Raw genomic sequence first — 23,954 nt, 5'->3', positions numbered from 1 at the left:
CTGCTTCTCCCTCTGCCTGTGTCTCTGCCTCTCTCTCTCTCTGTGACTATCATAAGTAAATAAATAAAAAAAAATAAAAAATAAAAAATAAAATGCCATTTCAAAAAAAATAATAATAAATAAAATAAAATAAAATAAAATAAAATAAAATAAAATAAAATAAAATAAAATGCCATTTCTCGGGGCACCTCAGTGGCTCAGCAGTTGAACATTTGCCTTTGCTCAGGTCATGATCTTGGGGTCCTGGGATCGAGTCCTGCATCGGGATCTCTGCAGGAAGATAAATATATAAAATCTTTAAGGAATTTAAGAAAGAAACAGGACAAGAGATGGCCCTCGACCTCAAAGTCCATAGAGACCCCAGTTCTAGCCCCTTCCTAAGATGCCCTTGACTCTCAGCCCTATGGTCTTGTGACACCCTCCCCTTTTTAGCATAAGTCATCTTGAATTAGTGCAACCAAATGACTCCTGAGTAATACAATCTTGAATTGCTCTCACAATTAGAAAATAATTATAAAGGATATATTTTTATTTTTTAAAACTTTTTACATTGAAATAATACAGACTCATAGGAAGTAGCAAGAATAGTACCCAAAAGCTTGTGTGTACCCCACACCAAGCATCTTCCTGTGGTGGATCCCCGATGGCTCTAGGACATAGAAACTATGCTGCTGCATGGTTGATAATTGGACTATAGACATTCGGTTCTCACCGTGTCAAAATCTGGCTTGTGTCTGTTGGTTCGTGTGCAGTTCTATGCAGTTTTGTCCCAAGAACAGACTCATACGTCCACCACCACAGTCAAGATGGAGAACAGTCCTGTCATCAGAAAATAACCCCCTTAAACTGCCTTTTTGTATTACACTCCCTCCTCATGCCTTGCCCTGGAAACCACTGATCTCTTCTCGATGTCTGTACTTTTACTTTGAGAAGGTTGTATAATGATATGTAACCTTTGGAGATTGACTTTTTTTTAAAAGATTTTTATTTATTTGAGAAAAAGAAAGAGAACGAGCAGTGAGGAGGGACAGAGGTGTGGGGGTGGGGTGGGGTGTGTGTGTGTGTGTGTGTGGGAAGCCGACTCCCTGTTGAGCAGGAAGCCTGATGTGGGGCTCCATCCTAGGAACCTGGAATTATGACCTAAGCTGAAGGCAGATGCTTATCAACTAAGCCACCCAGGCGCCCCATGAGATTGACTTCTTTTTACTAAGCATAACACCCTTATGGTCCATCCAACTTGTGCATATCCCTAGTTCATTCCTTCTTATTATGGAAGAATATTCCACTATGTAAATGTACCAGTTTATTCAACCATTCACCCAAAAAAGAACATTGAGTTGTTTCTAGTATTTCGCTATTTTGAATTAAGCTGCTATGAACCTTCACATGTAGATTTTGGTGTGAACATAAATTTTAATGTCTCATGGATGAATGCCTAAGGTCATAGGCAAGTGCATGTTTGGTCTTATGAGAAACTGCTAAACTATTTTCCAGACTGGCCATTTGGTACTGGTAACTTGTGGCTACCATTTTGCATTCCCACCAGCAATGTATGAGATCCAGTTTCTCATTCTTCTGTTACTCTTTTTGGGTCTTCCTTTGGGTTACTTGAACTTCTTTAGAATTCCATTTTGTCTCCAGCGTTTTTGAATATTGAAAGACAGCCAAGTGGAGATGCAGAATAATTGGAGGCAGTTGGGTGTGCCAGCCTGGAAAGCAGAAAAAAGCCTGGGTATCCATGTGCACGATGTGCTTGGCATCTGGACAGTGCTTGAAATCATGGGAAAGATGAGGAGAGAGAAGGCTCAGATTGGGCCCTGAGTGAGCCAAGTGGTCACGTTAGGGAGATGAGGAGAGGGCCAGCAAAGGAGCCCGTGGAAGGAGCTCCTAGAGTCTGGATGGGGAACCTCCTTGGTGGTGTTCATCAGCGATGCACTTAGAACTTTCTCGACCCAACTGAGGTAATTGTAGATACATACTGTTCTGTCATCATGTTTGTAACTTGCTGAGATTATTCTTCCTTGTCATTAAATATGCTTTTGCAGGGGGGATCCCTGGGTGGCTCAGCAGTTTAGCCCCTGCCTTCAGCCCAGGGTGTGATCCTGGAGTCCTGGGATCGAGTCCCACATCGGGCTCCCTGCATGAAGCCTGCTTCTCCCTTTGCCTGTGTCTCTGCCTCTCTCTCTCTCATGAATAAGTAAATAAAATCTTTAAAAAAATATATGCTTTTGCAACATAATTTTTAATGATTGCATAGTTTTCCATTATAGGGCTATATCATGATTTATGATTTTGTTTTGTTTTTTGGGGTTTTTGTTTTGTTTTTAAATATCTTTTATTATTTATTTATTCATGAGAGACATACAGAGAGAGAGAGGCAGAGAGAGAAGCAGGCTCCATGCAGGGAGCCTGACGTGGGACTCGATCCCATGTCTTTAGGGTCAGGCCCTGGGCTGAAGGCGGCGCTAAACCACCTAGACACCCGGGCTGCCCTGTTTTGTTTTTAATTCATGATAGACACACAGAGAGAGGCAGAGACATAGGCAGAGGGAGAAGCAGGCTCCTTGCAGGAGCCGGATGTGAGACTTGATCCCAGGACCTGGGATCATGACCTGAGCCAAAGGCAGACGCTCAACCACTGAACCACCAAGCATCCCATGATTTATGTTTTTATTTTTTTAACTTTAATTTTATTTTTTTAAGATTTTATTTTTAAGATTTTATTTATTTATTCATGAGAGACACACAGAGAGAGAGGCAGAGACACAGGCAGAGGGAGAAGCAGGCTCCATGCAGGGAGCCCCATGTGGGACTCGATCCCAGAACTCCAGGATCATGCCCTGTGCTAAAAGCAGGTGCTAAGCCGCTGAGCCACCCAGGGATCTCCTGATTTATGTTTTTTAAAAGTTTCTTCTAGAACCTTGTCCAGGATCAAAATCAAATGTGCTGGCCTATATTTTCTGGAAATAGCTTCTGCTTCTCAGAGCTCAGGACTATGGTTGCTTCTCCTTAGTCCCCTTGCACTTCTGCTGTTTTCCACATTCTTTTGAGCACATCGTACATTCACCAGTGTCTTCTATATACTTTTCTAATCCTCTGGAATATAATTTGTTCAAAGTCCCCTAATCCCTCCCACAAAACTTAAAAGTACAGTGCTAGATCTGTGTTACCTCTTAATCCTCACAACATCATGTTTAACCTTCAGAACAACCTGTGTGCTTGTTTTTATCATCCGCTCTCAGAGATGAGGACATAATCGTGGAGAGTGTGTGTAGCTCGCTCTCAAGGCAGCAGCCAGTCAGGGCAGACCCCAGGTCTCGTGACCCACAAAGTCTAATACATAATGCACCCTCCCTCTGTGTGGCATTGATTCTGGCCTTCGTGCTTTGAAGACCATGAGCCCTGATGGAATAGAAGCCAAACAAGAGTTCAGCAGCTCTGTTTTCATCTGTTAAATTTTGCCATCTGTCTCAGGTAGGGGGCGTCTTTCTTGTTTCCCTGAGCATAACTAAAATCTATTTTGAAAGTTGACCCAGGGCAGCCCGGGTGGCTCAGCAGTTTAGTGCCGTCTTCAGTCCAGGGCCTGGTTCTGGAGACCTGGGATTGAGTCCCATGTCGGGCCTGCTTCTCCCTCTACCTGTGTCTCTGCCTCTCTCTCTCTTTCTCTCTCTCTGTTTCTCTCTTTCTCTTTCTGTGTCTCTCATGAATAAATGAATAAAATCTTGAAAGAAAGAAAGAAAGAAAGAAAGAAAGAAAGAAAGAAAGAAAGAAAGAAAGAAAGAAAGAAAGAAAGAAAGAAAGAAAGAAAGAAAGAAAGAAAGAAAGAAAGAAAGAAAGAAAGAAAGAAAGTTAGTTGACCCAGCATCACCGGGAAACTGTAGTGCTTGGTGGCTGTTATAGCTTTCTTGACACCAGTTTTGCATCTGCCCCTCCTTCATGACCAGTCTAATAGGAGTCAAAAATGTAGATTTGAAGTTAGGCTGATCTGACTTTGAATCTTGAATCTTGGCAGTAGCTATATGAACTCCAGTGACTGCATCAGCCTGTGCCTCAGTTCCTTGGGTGAGCACCACCCTCCCATTTCCCATGCCCTGTGTGGTCCCTCCCACTCCACCTCAGTGACCCACTTAGAAGCAGAAAGCAGCAGAAGTGATGCTGTGCGATTCCAGCTCTAGGCCAGAGGAAGACCTGATGACATCCTCTTTTATGCTTTGAGAAGCTCTGAGCCATCATGGAAGAGGTCTGGTGCCTACTAGCAAGCCCATTATGGAGAAGCTACATGGAGAGGCATGGAGAAGAGAAAGAGGCCCCACCACCCCAGAATCCCAGCTCAGCCCAGCCTTCCAGCTGTCCATGCCAGGGCCCCAGCCCCAATACGCCAGCCAGGCCAGCCCCCAGGTGGAATGGAGCCAATGGAACACCCAGATGAGTTAACCCACAGAATTATGACACCTAATTGAATGGCCATTGTTTTAGGACACTGCGAATTGGGATGATGCTTGAAATATTAATTGTGCACGTTAACTGTGAACCATTAATTAATATAGTGCATTAGCACGGTGCCTATAGAGCTTAATATGCAAGGGCAACTTTCATTTGACTTTGCTGAGACCCCAGGTGTTTTGAGAGCTCCACTGAGCTCTAACCTCTTGAAGACACGTTTTTGACAAATAGATCTTGAGGAGCTATCTGAATCATTGAAGATACAGGAACCTGAGCCATCGGCACCACAACCAGGTAGAATTACCCTCCATTCACTCCGTACCCGAAGATAATAAATTGGCAGCCAGCGGAGTAAAGGCAGATCAGAGCCTGAACCTGCTACCATGATGGTGTCTTGGTTTTTGAGATCTCTGTTGCCTTTACTTAGTTCCATGCTAGGGCTACCCAGGCATGGTGTCCTGGAGCTAGGGCTTCTTATAGGCTCTGGGCCACTAGGAAGGTCACCTTCCTCTGTGAGACAGGCAGTCCTTCTCTGGAGGACTTGGGAAGACACAGCTTGCTTTGATGTGCAGGGCAAATAGGGTGGAGAGTCTACACTGTTCAGCCAGTCCCTTTGTCTCAGACAGCATTTGTACTTCGTTGGCTAATTGTTCCGTATCCTACAGGCCTGGACAACAGAGCAGAGTAGAACTGAGATGCCTAATCCAGCTTAGCCAAGGCTATTCAAGAAGTAATGACAGGTGAAGACTCGCCCTCTCCTAGTTCACTTGAGCTGCTATAATAGAATATTATAGACTGGGTGGCTTATAAACAACAGAGATTTATTTCTTACAGTTCTGGCAAGAAGTCAAAAATCAAGGCACCAGCCCATTCAGCATCTGGGGCCAGCCCATTTCCTGGAGTTTCCTTCCATGGCAGAAAGGCAGAGGGAGCTCACTGGGGTCTGTTTTAGAAGGGCACTAATCCCATTCATGAGGGTTCTACCCTCATGACCTAATCACTCCCAAATCCCTATGTCCATGTACCATCACATTGGGATAGAGTTAGTGGCAGGGAAATACTGAAGTCTACATTCAAGAGGCATCTAGTTTAATATGGCCAGACTCAGTTTCAACATATGATTTTGAGGGGGACACAAATATTCAGTGTGTATGAGGCACACCCCAACAAGGACATTGGGGTGCTGATCTTCACACAGCGATGACCCCAGACTTGTCCCCTGGCACACAGGGGTCGATGCTGTAGTCATATTAAATTATTTTACAATTAATAAGCTAAACTCTTCCTTTGCAGTGACAACCTGCAAGTGAAAGCCACTTTCATACACATGGTGCCACTTTCTTAAGGTGTGAATTCATTGAGACTGGTGCACGCTGGTGGAAAAGCAGGTTATTTCATTTTCCATGAGCTCACCAGAAAAGAGCAGCTTTGACACAAGACCAGGCTGTGATGCTTGCCATAGGCACCCACACTTCCCGGAATGTCCCTTATCAGTGACCTGGGAGCTTGGGGAGCATGTGTAGACAAGGGGATGCCAGTGAGCAAATACCACCAAACACTTCTTCTCCTCAAGAATGAATTTAGAGAGAGACGATGGACACTATACAATGTCTCCTCCTCTCCTGTTTCCAGTTTTTCATGGCTACCAGGATTATCACATAAATGTAATGCTCACATGCAAAAATGACCTTTTCCCAGGTTTCTGATAAGAGTAGCTAGCCACTTCTCTTCTCGTACGGTTATTCAGCAAAGTTTGCTTAGGAGCCAGGCTCTCAGCTCTACGTTGCACAAGGTGAAGGTCACTGGGGTTTTCCCAAGGAGGCCGTGGTCCATCAAGGAGACAGAGAAGTAGCGGCACATGGGAGCTTGGGAAGGCAGCTGCTGGTACAGCAGCAGCAGAAAACACTGACAAGGGCAGAGGTCAGAAAGCCAGCTCTGGAAGCTGGGGAGGACTTACCCACAACTGGCATGAGACCTAAACCTTGCAGGAGGAGTTGGACTTGGCGAGTTAGGAAGGTACGGGGCACTGTAGGCAGAGAAGCCAGAGTTGGGCAGGAGTGGGGTGTTGGCTGTGGGGTGTTCAGCACAATGGCTGGAACAAGGGGAGCATGGGGGCCAGTAGCTGGGATGGCATGTGAGGTCAGTACAGGCTGCAGAGGTCTTCCTGGGTGAGTCTAAAACTTTAGATCTTTATCCTGCCATCCAAGGGAGGTAGCAAGATTGGAAGCAAGTGAGTGGCATTATTGACTTTGTTTACAGGAAAAGAAAATCAATTCAGTTTGTTAAGTTCCAGATGCCCAGCATCAAGAACATATGGAGTTGAATAGATGGTCATGGAAGGTGAGAGAATGATAGATACTGGGATTTGGAGCTTGATTCATTAGCATAGAGATGATGCATGATGTCATGAAGATGAGAGATTTATCTTTTTTTTTTGAGAAAAAATTTTTTTAAGATTTTATTTATTTATTCATGAGAAACACACACAGAGAGAAAGGCAGAGACATAGGCAGAGGGAGGAGCTGGCTCCATGTAGGGAGCCCGATATGGGACCCGATCCTGGGACCCCAGGATCATGCCCTGGGCTGAAGGCAGGCGCTAAACCTCTGAGCCACCCAGGGATCCCTGAGGATGAGAAATTAAGGGAAAAGTAGCTAAAGCAAAGATGGTAAATCTGTAACATGCATATCCCCACCCTCTTCCTGTGCATGTAGTAGGTATTACCGTAGCACCCTCTCTTGTGGAGCCCAGTGCTGCAAAAGTCAAAGGAAAGGGATTTCTAGAGGATAGGCTGCTCAACAGGGTCCAAAGCTCACACAATAAGATCAAATAGGCTATAGACCAAAAAAAAAAGCCTGCTGGGTCGACATTCAGGAAGGCATTGGAAGCTCCTTACCTCTTATAGAAACTATTTACTGTTGACTTAGAGTTGTGTTTATGTTTTCTTTGATAAAAGTAAACTTGTAGAATTTGAAAATAATAGTCACCTATCATTTCACCATAACTGGTAATACCTTTGATGCATATATTTCCAATCTTCTTTTTCTACACAAGTACAGCTATATCATTACATATTTGCAATCATACTATACAAACAATTTGTGTCCTGAGTTTTCACTTAATATCATTTCCAATTATTTCCTTATCTTCTCTCTTTGTTGGTTAAACATGGAGGCATTTTCCAGATTTTGCCATTATAAATAATGGCTTGGTTGGCTCAGTCAGTTAAGCATCCACCTTCATTCAGTTCAAGTCACAATCTCAGGTCCTCTGATCCAGCTCTGCTCTCAGCGGGGAGTCTACTTCTCTCCCTCTGCAGCACCCCTGCTCATGCCCGCTCTCTCTCTCTCTCTCTCTCTCAAGTAAATAACTAAAATCTTTTTTAAAAATTTTAGAAACTTTTTAAAACATAATCTTTTTAAAATTTTTAATATTTTCTTAAGATCGATTTCTAGAAGTGGCCAAAATACTTAAAGATTTTTAGACTCCTGATACAATAAAGTGCATTTCAGGACCATTTTATTAATTGGCACTGCCACCAGCAGAGTATAAGGGTGTTTTTTTTTTTTTTTTTTTTTTTAATGATAGTCATGGGATCCCTGGGTGGCGCAGCGGTTTGGCGCCTGCCTTTGGCCCAGGGTGCGATCCTGGAGACCCGGGATCGAATCCCACGTCGGGCTCCCAGTGCATGGAGCCTGCTTCTCCCTCTGCCTGTGTCTCTGCTTTTCTCTCTCTCTCTCTGTGTGACTATCATAAATTTTTTTTTAATTCATTCAGAGACACAGGCAGAGGGAGAAGCAGGCTCCATGCACTGGGAGCCCGACGTGGGATTCGATCCCGGGTCTCCAGGATCGCACCCTGGGCCAAAGGCAGGCGCCAAACCGCTGCGCCACCCAGGGATCCCAGTATAAGGGTATTTAAATGAATGCACCATTTTTGACTATCCTGCTGTTGTTTTATCTGAAATTGATATAAATTCTTTAGGGAAACCATATCATAGTATAATACCATATGATAAATAAGCGTATATGTGCATATATAACACACATATACTGGTATATGTAGTTATGCATATACACACATAGACATATAAATAACCTTTCCTCAAATAATTTTAATGATCTGGGCACCAATATCAATGCAAAAGATTTTTATCATCCTTCTACAGGATAGTGGTAAACAAATCCCTTTTTCCATTGCTTAGACGAAGAGGAAAAGAAACATCTACGAAGCCAGTCGCTGACCTGGTACACTGTGGGTTCTTAAACACGAATCAGTGCATGAAAACACTCTACTAGGACCTGCTTCGCTCTTAGAGCCACAGCCACATGATAAAAGTAACATTACCCCAGCTTTACAAAGGAAGGGGACGGAGGCTTCCTGGGGGTAATTAACTTTCTCAAGGCCATGTAACGAATAAGTGGTGGAACCAGAATTCACAGGCAAGGCCTGTTTTAGTTGAGAGTCTGTGCTTTCTTTCTGTACCGTGAACTGCATTGCAGAGAGCGAGCCAGCTAGGTGGCAGAGAGGGATGGGCTGACTGCTCTCTGAGGCTCACTCCTACTTTCTGGTCGCTGATGTCTTGGTGGAGATGCCCGACCCCCAGTAGGAAGCCCATCCTCTAAGGGCCGCCAGATACTGTCCCTCTTCTCTGTCTGGGTGTGTTTTAGAAACATTTTAGCTTTCTGAACGCTCTCCAAGCACACCCTCTCCCCAGATCTGCACATGTTCACCACCCCGGGAGCTCTCTGAACCCCATACTTTGGGGGGTTTTATGGACGTTTCATGACAGATCATTAATTAAGTCCATTTCCAGTCTGGGGCGAGGCAGAGCTGAATATCCCCAGCTTCCAATCACTGCCATCACCCAGGGAATAGCAAGGGACTTAGCAGGTCAGTGTCAGGAACCAGGGCCAAAGACTATCAGAACAAAAGATGCTGCTGGTGCTCTTATCACTTAGGAAATTACAAGGGTTTTAGCAGCTCTGCTCCAGGAACTAGAGGCAGATATATATATATTCGGTTATCTCACAGGGCATTAGCCTGACTTACGGGACAAAAGTCAGCTCTCAGGTCATAGTTATTATATGATTGTTTAACAAAAACCCTTTACCGATGAATTGGGTGGTTGGGAGACTTCTGAGAAATTCTGGAAGAGCAGGATTTCACCCTGTGATAAATCTTCCATTGAAGAAGCTCTTTGTTTAGTGTCCTAGAACCTAGAATCTAGGAGCTTGTTTGGGACCCACATCCAAGTCACCAATTTCCAGGCTGCAGAACCTACCTTCTGTTTTTGCAGGTTAAGAGGTGCTAGGTGTTCCCTCTTCCTATGGTGGTTTTCTTTATCTTCCCTTTCATCTGTTGTTTCTCAGGTGTGACCAATGCCTCTGTGCACCTGGTAATCTGTGCCCTGCTGGGTTTGGGTGGCAAGGAAGGAAGCTCTGCTATGACCTCAGTACAAAGACCGCACTGTTCCTCCCTCACTGCGCCTGTGACCCCACTTACCCGGGACAGGTCGACTCACAAGGTGGTTTCTCATGTTTCCTCCTTGGTTTCTGTTGGTCACAGCTCCTTTTGGTGATAAGCCTCAAAGGGCCATGTTTGGCGCAGGCAGGACCAGAGGTGATTGGACCCAGAGCCAGACTCAGCTTCCTGAGTTTGGAGGGTAGGGGAGCTTCAGCCTGTCTCCACCTCCCTCAGGAAGGACCCACTGAGAAGGCGCCACCACATGCTTTGCAGCTGTACTTGTACAGGCCAGGATGACCCACTTACCTAGTTTAGAACCATCCAGAGCCTTTCTTGGATGGAACAATGTGTGTTTTACCTGGGCAGAGGTAATGTTTTCTCTGTAGCATTCATGTCTTTCCGTATTTATTTATTTATTTATTTATTTATTTATTTTCGTATTTATTTATTTTTTAAAATTTTATTTTTATTTATTCATGAGAGACAGAGAGAGAGAAAGAGGGGAGCAGAGACACAGAGACACAGGCAGCGGGAGAAGCAGGCTCCATTCAGGGAGCCCAACGTGGGTCTCGATCCTGGGTCTCCAGGATCACACCTTGGGCTGCAGGCGGCACTAAACCACTGTGCCACCAGGGCTGCCCCCATATTTATTTTTTAAATTGTAATAAAACATACATGAAAATACCATTTTAGCCACTTGTAAGCGTGCAGTTCAGTGATGTGAAGGACATTCACGTGGTTGTGCAGCCATCACCACCATCCTTCTCCAGAACTTTTTCATCTTCCTAAATGATAACTCTGTCCCCACTGAACACTGACTCCCGACTTCCCCTCCCCAGCCCCTGGCAGCCACCCTCATAACTCTCTGTCTCTATGATCTTTCTGTCCCTAGGTACCTCATATGAGCGGAATCACACAGCATCTGTGACTGGCTTATTTCACATAGCAGAATGTCCTCAAGCTTCAGCCATGTTACGGCACATGACGGGATTACCTTCCTTTTGAAGGCTGAATAATATTCCATGTACATATAGAAAATGCATTTTACTTCTCTGTCTACTGAGGGATACTTGGCTATAGCTTTAACAAACATTTTCTGAGCACCAATGATGTATCAGGCATGATGTTTGCTCCTGGAGATAAGATTGTTATTGAAGTAGATGAGGAGGTCCCCGCCCAGAGGTGAAGAAACACTTAATAATAATGGCCAAAAGTAATGGCAGTTTCTTTCAAGTTCATAGACACACCATTGGCTATTCCCAATTTATGTATTGTCCACAAATTTTAATACCACCTTTGGCACCTCATTTAAAAAATGAGTAGCAGAGGGGCACCTGGGTGGCTCAGGGGATTAAGCTTCCAACTCTTGATTTCGGCTCATATCATGATCTCAGGGTCCTGAGATTGAGCCCCTGAGTCAGGCTCCACGCACAGCAGGGAATCTACTTAGGATTCTCTCTCTCTCCCTCCCTCTGCCCCTCCCCCTCTCTAAAATAAATAAATCTTTTTTTTAAAAAAAATGAATAAGTAGAAATATTAATAGAAAAGCTTGCAAATCATTGTATGCAGTTTAAATCTTTGAGAGGTTGCTCCCAACAGTAAGTTTAAATCACAGCTATAAGATGGTTGTGCTTATCACTAGCGGTACTTCGTAGCTACAGTGACAAGAATAGCTATGTCGTTATTTCTCAGTGTTCCATGAATACACGGCAGGAGTTTCTGGTTTCCTGTGCTGTTCCAGGGTAGCAGACCTCGAGCACCTGGCCACAGGTTTCCAAGGACACTGTGTTTCCCTTGTGCTTCTGCACCCCACTTATCTTTTTTTTTTTTTTTTAATTTTTATTTATTTATGATAGGCACACAGTGAGAGAGAGAGAGAGGCAGAGACACAGGCAGAGGGAGAAGCAGGCTCCATGCACCGGGATCCTGACGTGGGATTCGATCCCGGGTCTCCAGGATCGTGCCCCGGGCCAAAGGCAGGCGCTAAACCGCTGCGCCACCCAGGGATCCCTGCACCCCACTTATCTATTTTCCTCTTGCTGCTGTGTGTTTTTACTCTGCAACCATCTCATTAAACTGCACGTTTTAAATCACTGTTCTGTTTGCCACCATACCCTGTGATGTGTCTTCTTTACCATGGATGGTTGCTCTGCGGATTTCTGAATGTGTGAAAAGTGCCCTGCCTTAGACAGAGGGCAGACAGGAGCCTGCAAGAACCCCTGGTGAGGATGGAGCTCCGGCAAAGCTTCCGGAGATGCTGTGTATCCTTATATAGTTTTATACATTTACACATTTGGTTGCTGAATTGTTCTAGATCCCCCTCTTGTGGGCCATCTATGAAATAAAACACATCAATTATTTCTCATAGGTGTGATGAAGAATCTTGCAGATTACAAGGAATCAATTTCTGTGAAACCTATGAGTTGAATAGGACCTTTGCTTTTATTATGAAATGCTGCAAACCCATAAAATGCATGTAGAGAATAATATGAAAATACCCATGCACCCCCACACCAGCTTTATGAAATCTTAACATTGTCTTGTATATTTACTGTAAATCTTTTCAAAAAATAAAATAGAGGGGATCCCTGGGTGGCTCAGCAGTTTGGTGCCTGCCTTTGGCCCAGGGCATGATCCTGGAGTCCCGGGATCAAGTCCTGTGGTGGGCTCCCTGCATGGAGCCTGCTTCTCCCTCCTCCTGTGTCTCTGCCTCTCTCTCTCTCTCTCTCTCTATGTCTATTATAAATAAATAAATCTTTAAAAAAATAAAATAGAAATGTTGAGGGCCCCTGTAGACCTCCCATCCTGCACATGCCTCCTCCCCCAGGCAACTGTTACTTTGATATGGTATTTATGACTCCCACACATATTTTTGTATTTCTCTACATATATGTGTGTCAATACAATACAAACCATTGTTTTCCACTTTCTCAACTTTATGAGGATGCTCTTACACTGGGTGTGTTCTTTTACAACCTGTTCTTCTCTCTCAGTGCTTTACGGTTGAAGTTTATCCTTGTGGCTCCAATCGTCTCATTTTCCTCTCCTGTATAGTTCAAAAAACTTTTTTTTTATTTGAGAGAGAGGGAGCATGAACAGGGTGGAGGGAGGGGTAGAGGGAGAGGCAGACTCCCCGCTGAGCAGAGAGCACAATATAGGATTTGATCCTAGGACCCCAGGATCATGACCTGAGTCAAAGGCAGATGCTTCACTGACTGAGCCACCCAGGCGTCCCCCTCCTGAATATTGTTGATCCAAGAATACCACAATAGATTTATTTACCAGTTCTTTTATTCTGGGATAATTAGGTTGTTTTGAATTTTCCCCACAACAAACAGTGCCGTACCCAGTATTCCTGGAACACAAATGTGCATTTCTCTAGAGTACGTCCTAAGGACGGATTGCTGGGTCATTGTGCTTGGGGCCTACGTGCAACTTTTCTCTCTTGCCAAAGAGCTCTTGGAAAGATTGCTGCACTAGGTACTTCCCCCCCCAATTTCCTCCCTCTCATCTGCCAGCAGCAGTTAGGGGAAGGAGCAATTCCCACCATTAACTGAGCCTTGGCATGAATTTTCTCTTTTAGGTAAGGACAACAATCTTCTGAGGCAGGCATTAGCATGTTTACAAGAAACCAGAGGGGTCCAGGAATCCGCCTGAGGCCACAAAGATAACAAGCAGCAGAGCAACACTAAACCTGCCCCAGAGCAGTGCTGCAAAGGCCTGTAAAGATTCAGCCTGGGGAGTAGAGAGGGATGGGGGGCGGGGAGGGACACAAACTCCCCTCCCAAGGCAGCCTGTCTGCAGGGCTGCTGAGAGCTGAGAGAAGGAAGGATAGGCTATCTAATTTTTGTAATTATGAAAGTCAGCATACATACACAAGGGCATATTTAACACTAATGTATAAGTAAGGAGAAACGATAACATGAACCTAGATACCTAAGGGAGGAAAAACATGTCACTGTTAGAAAATTATATTGGAAAACTTTATTTTTCAAATTGTGCATTAGCTTTCCTTTTAAATTACTAGGAATCAGCTATCATTTCATGATGGAAACCTGCTTTCCCTAAACTTAGTGTAGCTGACTTCAATCCTGGGGATCGTATGAATACAATATATTCCTTGGAGGTGCAGAGGAGCCTATTACTAGATGTGACAGCCTGGGTGGCCGACTGGAAGCAAAGAGAAAAAAACAAAACAAAAATGAGAGTCGGATAAAATAAGAGGAGACAAGGGAAACGTATTCTCTACTCTACAGCTGCTCTCTGGCTCAGCCCCCAGAAGAGCTGCACATCATGTTTTGTCTCTTGGCTTTGCAGCTTTCTAAAGAAACTTCCCCCTTTTATTTTAAGTAAGAGAAGGACTTAGGTATTCCAGCATCAGCAGAGCCTGATATTTCATCCAAGTTTGGACATCTACTTCCAGGAGAAAAATGCTAGGATGCTTGTCTGCTTTTGTTTGGGGTTTAGCCTATATAGTTTACAAAAATATGTTCACTGTAGATCCGAGTGTTTAATGTCTACTTGATGTGAAAAGAAAATGACACCCGAAACACAACAGCCAGAGCAAACCAGAAGTGAATGTTAATGAGTGTTACAGGAAGTCGACAGGAAGCCAGAAGTGTGGGTATGGAAGTGAAAAACTTTTCAAAAAGCACATCAAGAACATAGCAGGTGAGGTAGGTAGTTTTCTTAGCACAAGTCAAAGAATATAAATCATTTTGTGTACTTTTCCCCTAATTTTTTTTGTGTGGTAAAATACATATGACATGAAATTTATCATATTGGTCATTTTGGGTATAAAGCTCAGGGATATAAAATACATTATAAATCACCATCTCCTCCATCCATCTCCAGAACTCTTATTTTGTAAAACTGTACCTGTCCCTCCCCCAGCCTCTGGCAAGCACCATTCTACTTTCTTTATGATTTTGACTACTCTATACATGTAAGTGGAATCATACAGTACTTGTCTTTTTATGTCTGTCTTCTTTCTTTTTTTAAAAAAAGATTTTATTTATTTATACATGAGAGACACACACAGAGAGAGACAGAAACACAGGCAGAGGGAGAAGTAGGCTCCCTGTGGGAAGCCCAATGTAGGACTTGATCCCAGGACTCTGGGATCAGGACCTGAGCTGAAGGTAGATGCTCAACCACTGAGCCACCCAGGTGCCCCTATGTCTGGCTTATTTCATTTAGCATAACATCCTCAAGATTCATCCATGTCGTAGCAATGTCAGAATGTCCTTTCTCTCTAAGGTTGAATAAGATTCCACCGTGTGTGGACAGCGCCTTTTGCTTATTCATTCATCCATTGATGGACACTTGGATTACTTCCACGTTTAAGCTACTTTGAATAATGCTGTATAAAAAGATTCTTGTTTGCCATGTGAACCAAGCTACCAACATCAAAAGTGTCCAAATAGGCTATTTCTCATTAAATTATTAATATTCTGAATAACTAACCTAGGGCCCTAGAATGTATGTGATTATCATCTTTAGAGCATCTTTGGCAGATGTTCTTGGCATCTCAGAACCAAAGATTATTATTTTGTTTTGTTTTGTCTTTAATTAACTGAAGATGAAACTGGTTGTTCACTCAAGAGGCCACTGATTAACTACCAAAAGCAGTTTTGGTATTATTTTTCCAGGAGAGCTGGTCTTGTTTGGCCAAACCTATTAATAGAATTTGAACCAATTCTTCGAACAATGTCTTCTTTCCTGTTGGAGCTATGACCTACTCTAGGATAGAGACTACAGATTATTTTTCTGTATCCCCATGTAGCCTACCAGGGTCTCAGGACACAGTGCCTTTAGCCTCTGTAACTGGGGGGTAGGTACCTAAAGATAAAATAACATTTTCCCCCAAAGCCAAATATTCACATTTCGTCATTGCTTGCACATATTGGATATTAGCCAAAAGAAGGTCTCTGCCTGACATTTATTACCAGATTTTCCCTCCTTGCCAACTCTACATCCCCAGCCCTGGACCCACATTAATTCCCCACACTCTAAGACAGCACATCATTAATTTCTAGACGGAACCTCTCAAATCACAACCCACTTGTAAGTTTCCTAAGATAACTGTCCATTTCCATGAGAGAAGCTTACTACTGGCTACTGAGGGAAATGCTATTTGGACCCTGAGATGGGCAGACCCAAAAGATGGTTGCAGTGGATGCTTTGAATGGTTGGGAACCACAGTGGATAGGGACCGGGTTCTCCTGAAGGGATCTTAGGACAACGAAGAGCATAGGTTGGCAAATTTGATCAATAGTATAGGGAGGAATTTCAAGGTAAGAGGAATATATAGGGGAGGTTTGTATGCCTTTGTCACTGGAGCAAAGAAGCAGTCAGAAGAGAGGTTTTAGATGAATGAGCCCAATTGGGCTGATGGGAGGAAGCCAGGCAGGGCTGAGACTAAGGTTACTTCATTAACTTTTAATTCTCCTTTTCCTTCCTCCTTCCTTCTGTTTCCTTTTTACCCCCAAAGATATTCACATTTTGGCATTACTTACCAATTTCTTTGTCTTAGGAGCACAGGATTATCTGAGGATTTATTTGGGGGTGGGAGTAGTGTCTACCAGCACCTATCACGTTAGGTCCAGCATCATGGAGCAGAGAGACAAACTAGTTTGGGACCCTCTCCTCCAAGTGCTTACAATCCTCAAAAATACTTGGGATGATATGCAATAAATTGGCAAATTTTACACTCAAATATTTTTCCTATTATCTTTCGATTTGCATTTCCTGTTTCTGTTTCTCTGCCCTTTGCTTTTTGTTTTGTTTCGTTCTGTTTTTTTTTTTTTTTCCTGCCCTTTGTTTTAAACATGGTTTTTATCCCTCAGAAGACATGGGCCCAGAAAGAAGATGGTTCTCCTGGCTCTCAGTTTGAAGTTTTAACCTATCATAAGAAAGGTAAGAGACATTTCCCTTTCCTTTCTCAAACTAAAACTCAGGGCTGCTTTGTTTCTCCTTGTAATTGCTTCATTAAAATGAACACGGATAAAACTTGTCTGCTAATGTGAAAGAAAACTTACACTGTTTCAGCCTCCAAATTTCTTTTTATCCGTAGGGAAGGTTCCAGGCTTTCTGGGTACTCCCATGGAACTGACCTCCACTGTCACAAATGCACCTCGCTCTCCCTCCCCACCCCCCCCAACATTGCTTCCCCTCTGCAAATTTTTATCTTCCTCCTCTAAACCTCCTCTCTTCAGCATCTACCAGCTATCTGCCTAGTGTCATGACTTTGTTCTATGCCTTTTGTTTTGTTCTGTTGCATTATCCTTTCCCCTTATGAATGGGTTCTGGCAAATGTGCCTCCTGACTCTTGGTTCAGGATACCAGGCTGTAGCAACTCAATACACTTTTTATCTTGTATCTTCCCCTAATTTCTCATATGATTATTCTGTCTCCCTTAAGCAACTCCTGGGTAGCACCATGACTTCTATGTCCTTTGTACCTATAGAAGAAATGCTGGAAGTCTAGCATGTTCTCTGTTCCCTCATTCCTGGTCCTCCAGGAAGAACCCAACTTACCCCCCCCACACACACACACACACTTTGAAGCAAATGTCTGATCCCAGGCAAAACAGAGTCAGTCTCCTCAGTGGGGAGGAAGGTCACATCTGCTCAGACACGTTCAAAAGACATTTCACAAGCATTTGGGTGAACTCATATACTAATATCTAAATATGGGTAATATAGAGTAAAAACTTAAAAGGCAGCCAAACAACGCTTTGGCTCATCTTTGAGTCCCTTGAGGTGTTCTGAAAGCTTCTTTTTCTCACCTTGATTTCAAAAAAGCTAAAAATGAGACCTAGCTTAGATTTTGCCCAAGATGAGGCTTTTCCTATTTCCTTGGCTGAGGAATGAGGATTCTAAGGCTCTCTGAAAGAACCCAGTGAACTCTAGAAGTCCTGGATTCCACCTGCTGCTTGGAGTTTCCAGGCAGGGGGCTCTGGCTGCTGGCAATGCCCTGTGTGATGTCACAGGGCTTTGTGACACACTTGATGTTGTGTCTTGTATAATACCACGCAGGCAGGGCAGCCCAGCACAATCAAGTACTTGCTCAGAATCCAAGCACCACAAATCAACCATCCAGAAAGAAAACTCATCTTTTCACATCATTCAACCTAGAGTCCTGCCTAATTTCACCTGTGACTCAGTTTAGGCAAGTTATCAACTACAGAACAGCCAATGTCTTAATGGTAGGTGGGGGGAGCTGGGTGTGCTGAAAAGTGGGAACAACGTGGGTGGGGTGGAGGGGTCCTTCCACCTGGAATCAATGGAAACAGCGCATCAAAGTACTGAATCTTGAATGGAATGCTGGCTCTGGGGATTAGGATTAATAGGACCTGATTTTTTTAAGAAGAGATTATGGCTACCAGGCTGGACTATGTTAATCTGGAGGTATTATAATGGGCATTATAATGATGTCAGTTCTTGAAAATCTGATTATTTATTTATAATTTAGTTGTGACATCATCTAAAGCATAGCCTGTTTGCCTGGCTCTGAAAACTCACACTTTAAAACAAATTCAATGGCTGAATCCAAATTTAGTTTAGGGTTTCAGTTTTTCAGTGTGTATGTGTGTGTGTGCATTTGGTGGGAGTGGGGGTGGGGACAGGGGGAGAGATGAGGTGCATATTCCAGACTACCAGGAAGAGCTCTGCTTTAAAAAGCTGTAGTGTAAGAAAACTGCCATCAGTAAAATTAAAAAAAAAAAAAATTGGGCAAGGGTCATTTTCCTAAGTGTCCACATGTAGAGAATTTCCTCCAAATTTTCTGAATATAGTAGAATCCTCCTAGAGAATAAGGATGTATTTCCTTCTGCAGCAGTAACCCTATAATGAACCCACATGCGTATGTTATCTATTCAATTCGGGGGGCCTCCCCTTGCTTACTTGCTTCCTTAGTTTCTAATTGCTTTTGGTATTTGGTGGAAATTAAAACAGTCTCAGCATGTGACATTGAATCAGAGGAAGCGGCAGTAAGAAGTTAGCCAGCTCCATTCTCTTCCCACTCATTTCAATCCAAGCATTTCCCCCAGTTAGAGGCCACCTTCTCCTCTACACATTTGACACTGTCTTTGCATACACAAAGATTTTTGTGTGTTTGTTTTAAGACGTTATTTATTTGAAAGAGAGAAAGAGAGCATGAGCAAGGGGAGAGGCAAAGGGAGAGGGCGAAGCAAACTCCTCACTGAGCAGAGAGCCTCACCTAGGGCGTGATCCCAGGACCCTGAGATCGTGAGCTGAACTGAAGGCAGACGCCTAACCGACTGAGCCACCCAGGTGCCCCAAAAGATTCTGTCTTTAAAGTGTCCAGTCAAGGAGCCTTCACTGTGCAATGAGGATCTTTGTCAGGATGTTAAGGCCTATGTCTTGGGGGAATGGAATGTTCCAGTAGGAATAAATGCCCAATCCAGTTTTATACCTCTACCCTTCATCTAGGATCCTCAGGATGCAGCCCATGCAAAGCCCCTGATTCCACTGGATCGTGATGTCTTGGGGAGGTTCTGCAATTCCTTGGGAACAGTCTCTTTCCTCCCTGGGCAGGGCCCAGCATCTTTCCAGCCAGGCTATGCTGTAACTTGACCCTACTTATTGATCTCGTGGCCAGGAGGGGACTGGGGTGGGGGTGAGGGGCAATCCAGCAGGAGGGCATGTGTTTGCCTGTGAAGCATCCTCAAGCAGAGGAGCAGAGCTGGGCTTTAACAGGGTGAATGGGCCATTTCTACAGGTCCAGAGGCTGGGTCCCCGGTGGCTCTGCACCCACACACCCCCATCCCAAGTTTTCATGCCTCCTCATTCCCTGGACAGGAGATAAGCCAGGACTGAGAAGTCACCTTCCCTGGAGTACAGCTGCCCTCACCACCAGGCCCTGCACACAGCTCTCAGCTTTCACTGCCCTTCCCACGTAGGAGATGAGTCTCTTTAGGTGTCGCTAAGGAGGCCAGGTTGACATGTTGCCATCAAAGGGTGACTAGTCACCCTCAGCCTTTCGTGGCCTTTCTCAAATGCATCCATAGCATCCGATAGCAACCATTTCGATTACACAGTTTTTATATTTGCTTCTACCTACCCCCATCTCTCAAATGTGCTGCCCAGAATGTTCCTCTCCACCAGTATTCCATCCCACTTCCCCTCCAGTGAAGTTGTACCAGGCACATCGCTGCAGCCAGCTGGCGGCCACCAGAGCACCGCCTTCCCACCAGCAGTGGGGTCCTCAGGGCCAGCTGATAGAGGTGACTCAGCCTCAAACCCCATATCGGTGTCTGTGCCCCAGGACTACTCCCACTGTCAACTGTTGTCGCTCCAGTTCCTTAGGAAGCAGACTCGGATTCTGAGGTTGGCCTGCAGATACTTGATTGGCATGGGTTTGGGGGAGGACACCTGCGAGTGAAGGGAATGGGTAGTGTCAACCTTAAATACAAAACAACCAGTTATTGTACCGGGAAAAAAAAATGAGCTTATTTGAGGAAAGGCAGAGAACTGCAACCCAGGACAAGGAAGCTACAGCAAAACAGCAAAACTTAAGGCCAGTCTACAGAACAAACAGAAGAATGTTTTTTACGGAATAAAGGAGAAGTGGGGAAGGAAGGCAGGTGGTAGTAAACAAAAAGTCCATTGGAGTCAACTGGAGTTCCAAGTATAGTGGCTGGGCTGTGACTGTCCCTCATTGGTTGAGCTGTGACTTTCCCTCATTGTTTGGGCTGTGACTGTCCCTCGTTGGCTGGGCTGTTGCTGGAGGAGGAGGAAACTATCCTTCCTCTTGCTGGGATAGTAAAATGATAATAATAGATGCCTCTGTTTCTGTTGGGTCTGCAGTCTACAAGGAGACATGAGAACATGAGAGCCCCCCCGCCCCCGCCCCACCCCTCCTGACTCCCTTCTAAAGGAGATTTCCTTTTATTTGTCTTCCTAAGAGAAAGGGGCTAGACTGCAATGTGATTGCAAGAGGGACCTCTGTCTGTCCCATGGGCCGCTCTGGGTTGGGTAGGCCTTCAGAGTCATCCCAAGTTGAAACAAGGCAGTTGGGCTCATCAGCCAGTCTTTAAACATGAGTTCCCTTGGGAAGGAGGACCTTTGGGCAAAGCAGCTTGCCCCCCCCCCCCAAGGGTAACTCTGGTGAAGGGATGTGGCCATGTGCCAGTACTCCAGGCAGTAGGGAGAATGGGGGCCCCAGCCCCGGGGGCTGATCTGGTGGCACCACACAGCACCACTGCATATGACGTTGTATCCAGGTGTGTTCAGGTCTGTTTAGGGGGCAAGGTGTTGCCCAGGTGGTTTGATACCATGGAATTGTTGACAGTATTGGGTTCTGTGGGGTAGGCTGTGTCTCTACTGTGGACAAGAGCAGAGAGAGCTAGATCATGTATGTAAACTTGTTCCTAGTACAACCCTAAGGTCAAAAATGTGGAAGCCAGACTCTCCTCCAGTCAGAAAAATGGGATAAAAATAGGAGACAATACAACATGGTCAGATGCCAGGAAGACACTTGGAAGAATCAGAATATGAGGAGGACCCACCCCAGAGAGTCCTAGAGAGAGGGTGTTGCTGGAGAGCTCAAGGCTCCTATGTTTGATTCCCTCTCCCTGGGGCCAGGCTGTCACATGATTTAAAGAGTCAGGGAGAGAAGTGGCTGCTGTATGTAAGTGTTGACAAGCCATGATGCCCTTTGATAGGCACCGCATGTAATCTTTATTCTGAAATTTTTTTATCAAAGTAATGCATACATTAAAAAATGAAATAAAAAGAGTCAGCAAACCCCTCCCCAGTTCCCATCCCAATCCCCAATACAACTCCCCAAAAGCAATGACTTTCAATTCCTATCATATATATCTTATGACAGTTGCCTTCATATTTTAACTAATATCCTTAGGCTTCTGTTTCTTGGCTTATTTTACACATCAATTGCATTTTTTACACGACTTCCATTTTTAAAAATCAGTGTTTACATCTTTATTACTCTACAAATACCATTCCTTAATTTTCCTTAATTTTTATCATTAGATAAGTCATCTACTTGCATTTCCTCACCCAATCAAATTTGATATTCTTCTGACCCATCTCCTTTTTGGGGGAGGAATGGAGTGCCAGAGCTCACTACAGCCTCTGCTCCAATGTGGACAGTCACCCCCAAACCCTCACCCTGCCTGCACAGCCACCCTCTGAGACCATCTCTGCCTCTCCCCTGGTTTGGATCCACCACTCTGGACCATGTCTTCTTTGTTTTGTTGGCATTTGCAATCCACATGTAGTCTCTAAAAAGAGATACGTGAAATGTAATTCTTTCTGACTCCTTTACAGATCTGAAAATATCTTTATTCCTCTTTCAAGCTAAATTAAATTTTGACTAAGTAAAGAATTCTAGGTGAAATACCATTTAACTTAGAATTGTAAAGCCATTTCTTTATAATCTTAAACCAGCGTTGGGGTGCCTGGGTAGCTCAGTTGGTTATGCCTCTGACTCTTGGTTTTGGCTCAGGTCATGATCTCAGGGTTGGCTCGGGTCATGATCTAAGGGTTGTAAGGTTGAACCCCACATTGGGTTCTGTGCTCACTTAGAATGAAGTATGCTTGAGACTCTCCCTCCCTCTCCCTCTGCCCCTCCTGCTGGGGCTCTCTCTTTCTCTCTCTAAAATAAATAAATCTTTAAAAGAAAAAAAAAAAAAAAGGAACCCAGTGCTGCTGTTGAGAAGTTTGATATCCTTCTGATTCTCCTTCTATATGTTGACCATTTCTGATGCACCTGGAAGTTTTTAGGGATATTTTTACATTCATTGCATTGGGCATTCTGTGACCCCCTTTTACTTCTGGGGAAAATATTTGTATTATTTATTTAACATTTTCCTGTCCTCCACCTTTCACCGATTATCTTTTGGAAATGTTTCTACTATTTAGATGTTATACCTCCATTAATGAAATACCACCTCCCTCCAGTTTTTCTTATGTTTTCCCTTATGTCATTTTGTTATGCCTTCTAGAATATTCCTTTCACACTATTTTCCAACCTTTTAATAATTTTTTTATTTTCCCAATCATGTTTTAGGTTTTGACAACCTTTATTTGTTCTGTAATGTTTTCTTTTTCAAGCCTGCGTCTCTGGTTTTATAAATGTAGCATCTTCTTGGCTCTCTGTGAGCAATCAAAAGTGATGTTTTGAGTTTTTGAAAGCGCTCATTAATTTGTTCCCATTTTCTGGTTCTATGTGTATTTTCTCTCTTTCTGGAGGCTTTCTTCAAACACCTAGGTCAAACCTTGGCACATGTATCAGTTTACTAGTGCTGCTACAACAAAATACCACAGACTGGGTGTGCTGAAGCAACAGACATTTATTTCCCTCCACTCTGGAAGCTGGAAGTTCAAGATCAAGGTGTCAGCAGTGTTGGTTTCCTCTGAGGCCTCTCTCTTTGGCTTGCAGATGGCCTGTTTCTCCCTGTGTCCTCACATGGGCTTTCCTCTGCGCATGCACCCTGGTGTCTCTTCCTCTTCTTACAAGGACACTGGTACAATTGGATTACAGCCCACCCACATGGCCTCATTTAAACTCAGTTACCACTTTAAAGACCCCATCTCCAAATACAGTTCCATTGGGAGCCTGTACGTCGACATAGGATTTTAGGGAGGACACAACTCAGTGCATAACAGCATTCTGTTCCTATTGAAAAATGAGACCCTAACCCCTAACCCACTGATGGGAATCTGACCCTGACCACAGACAAGGTCACACGTAGTAGGCTGCTTTGTTGGGCACTCCCGAATTTCAGCATGTGAGACCTGTTTTCTCACCATAGAACAATTCTCTTGTCTCCTACCTCAGGTGTAGCAACCTGGCTGTGGGGAGCCTGTGTGTGTGTGTGTGTGTGTGTGTGTGTGTGTGTGAGAGAGAGAGAGAGAGAGAGAGAGAGAGAGAGAGAGAGAGAGAGATGGGGAAATGGGCAGAGTGATCAAACCTTCTGGATCCAAGGGATCCCCTTGACTTCAGCCCCTCCCCTCTGTAGCGGCTGAGCCTCCTCAGTCCAGTGTCATCAAAGAAGA

General features: G+C 44.2%; 1 protein-coding gene across 5 annotated transcripts in view; it reads left to right on the top strand.

Moving 5' to 3' along the window:
* The first annotated feature begins 17,918 nt into the window (after positions 1-17,918).
* Positions 17,919-23,954, top strand: part of GALNTL5 (polypeptide N-acetylgalactosaminyltransferase like 5) — a 57,405-nt gene continuing 51,369 nt past the window's right edge. For 2 of the 5 annotated variants that reach the window (XR_013353157.1, XM_077849612.1), the window contains exons 1-2: positions 17,920-18,118; positions 19,365-19,499. Coding sequence is in view for 3 of the 5 variants with exons in the window: in XM_077849612.1 (XP_077705738.1) it covers positions 18,116-18,118; positions 19,365-19,499 (138 nt within the window). In the remaining 2 variants the exon portion in view is untranslated. Of the gene's footprint in view, positions 18,119-19,364; positions 19,500-23,954 lie in introns of all 5 variants that reach the window. The other 3 variants (XM_077849611.1, XR_013353158.1, XM_077849610.1) reach the window with 3 other exon arrangements.

This window comes from Canis aureus, chromosome 15 (assembly GCF_053574225.1).
Source record: "Canis aureus isolate CA01 chromosome 15, VMU_Caureus_v.1.0, whole genome shotgun sequence".
In the NCBI taxonomy this organism is placed as follows: domain Eukaryota; kingdom Metazoa; phylum Chordata; class Mammalia; order Carnivora; family Canidae; genus Canis; species Canis aureus.
The sequence above is the reverse complement of the archived record's forward strand: the minus strand, read 5'-3'. Positions and strand labels throughout refer to the sequence as shown.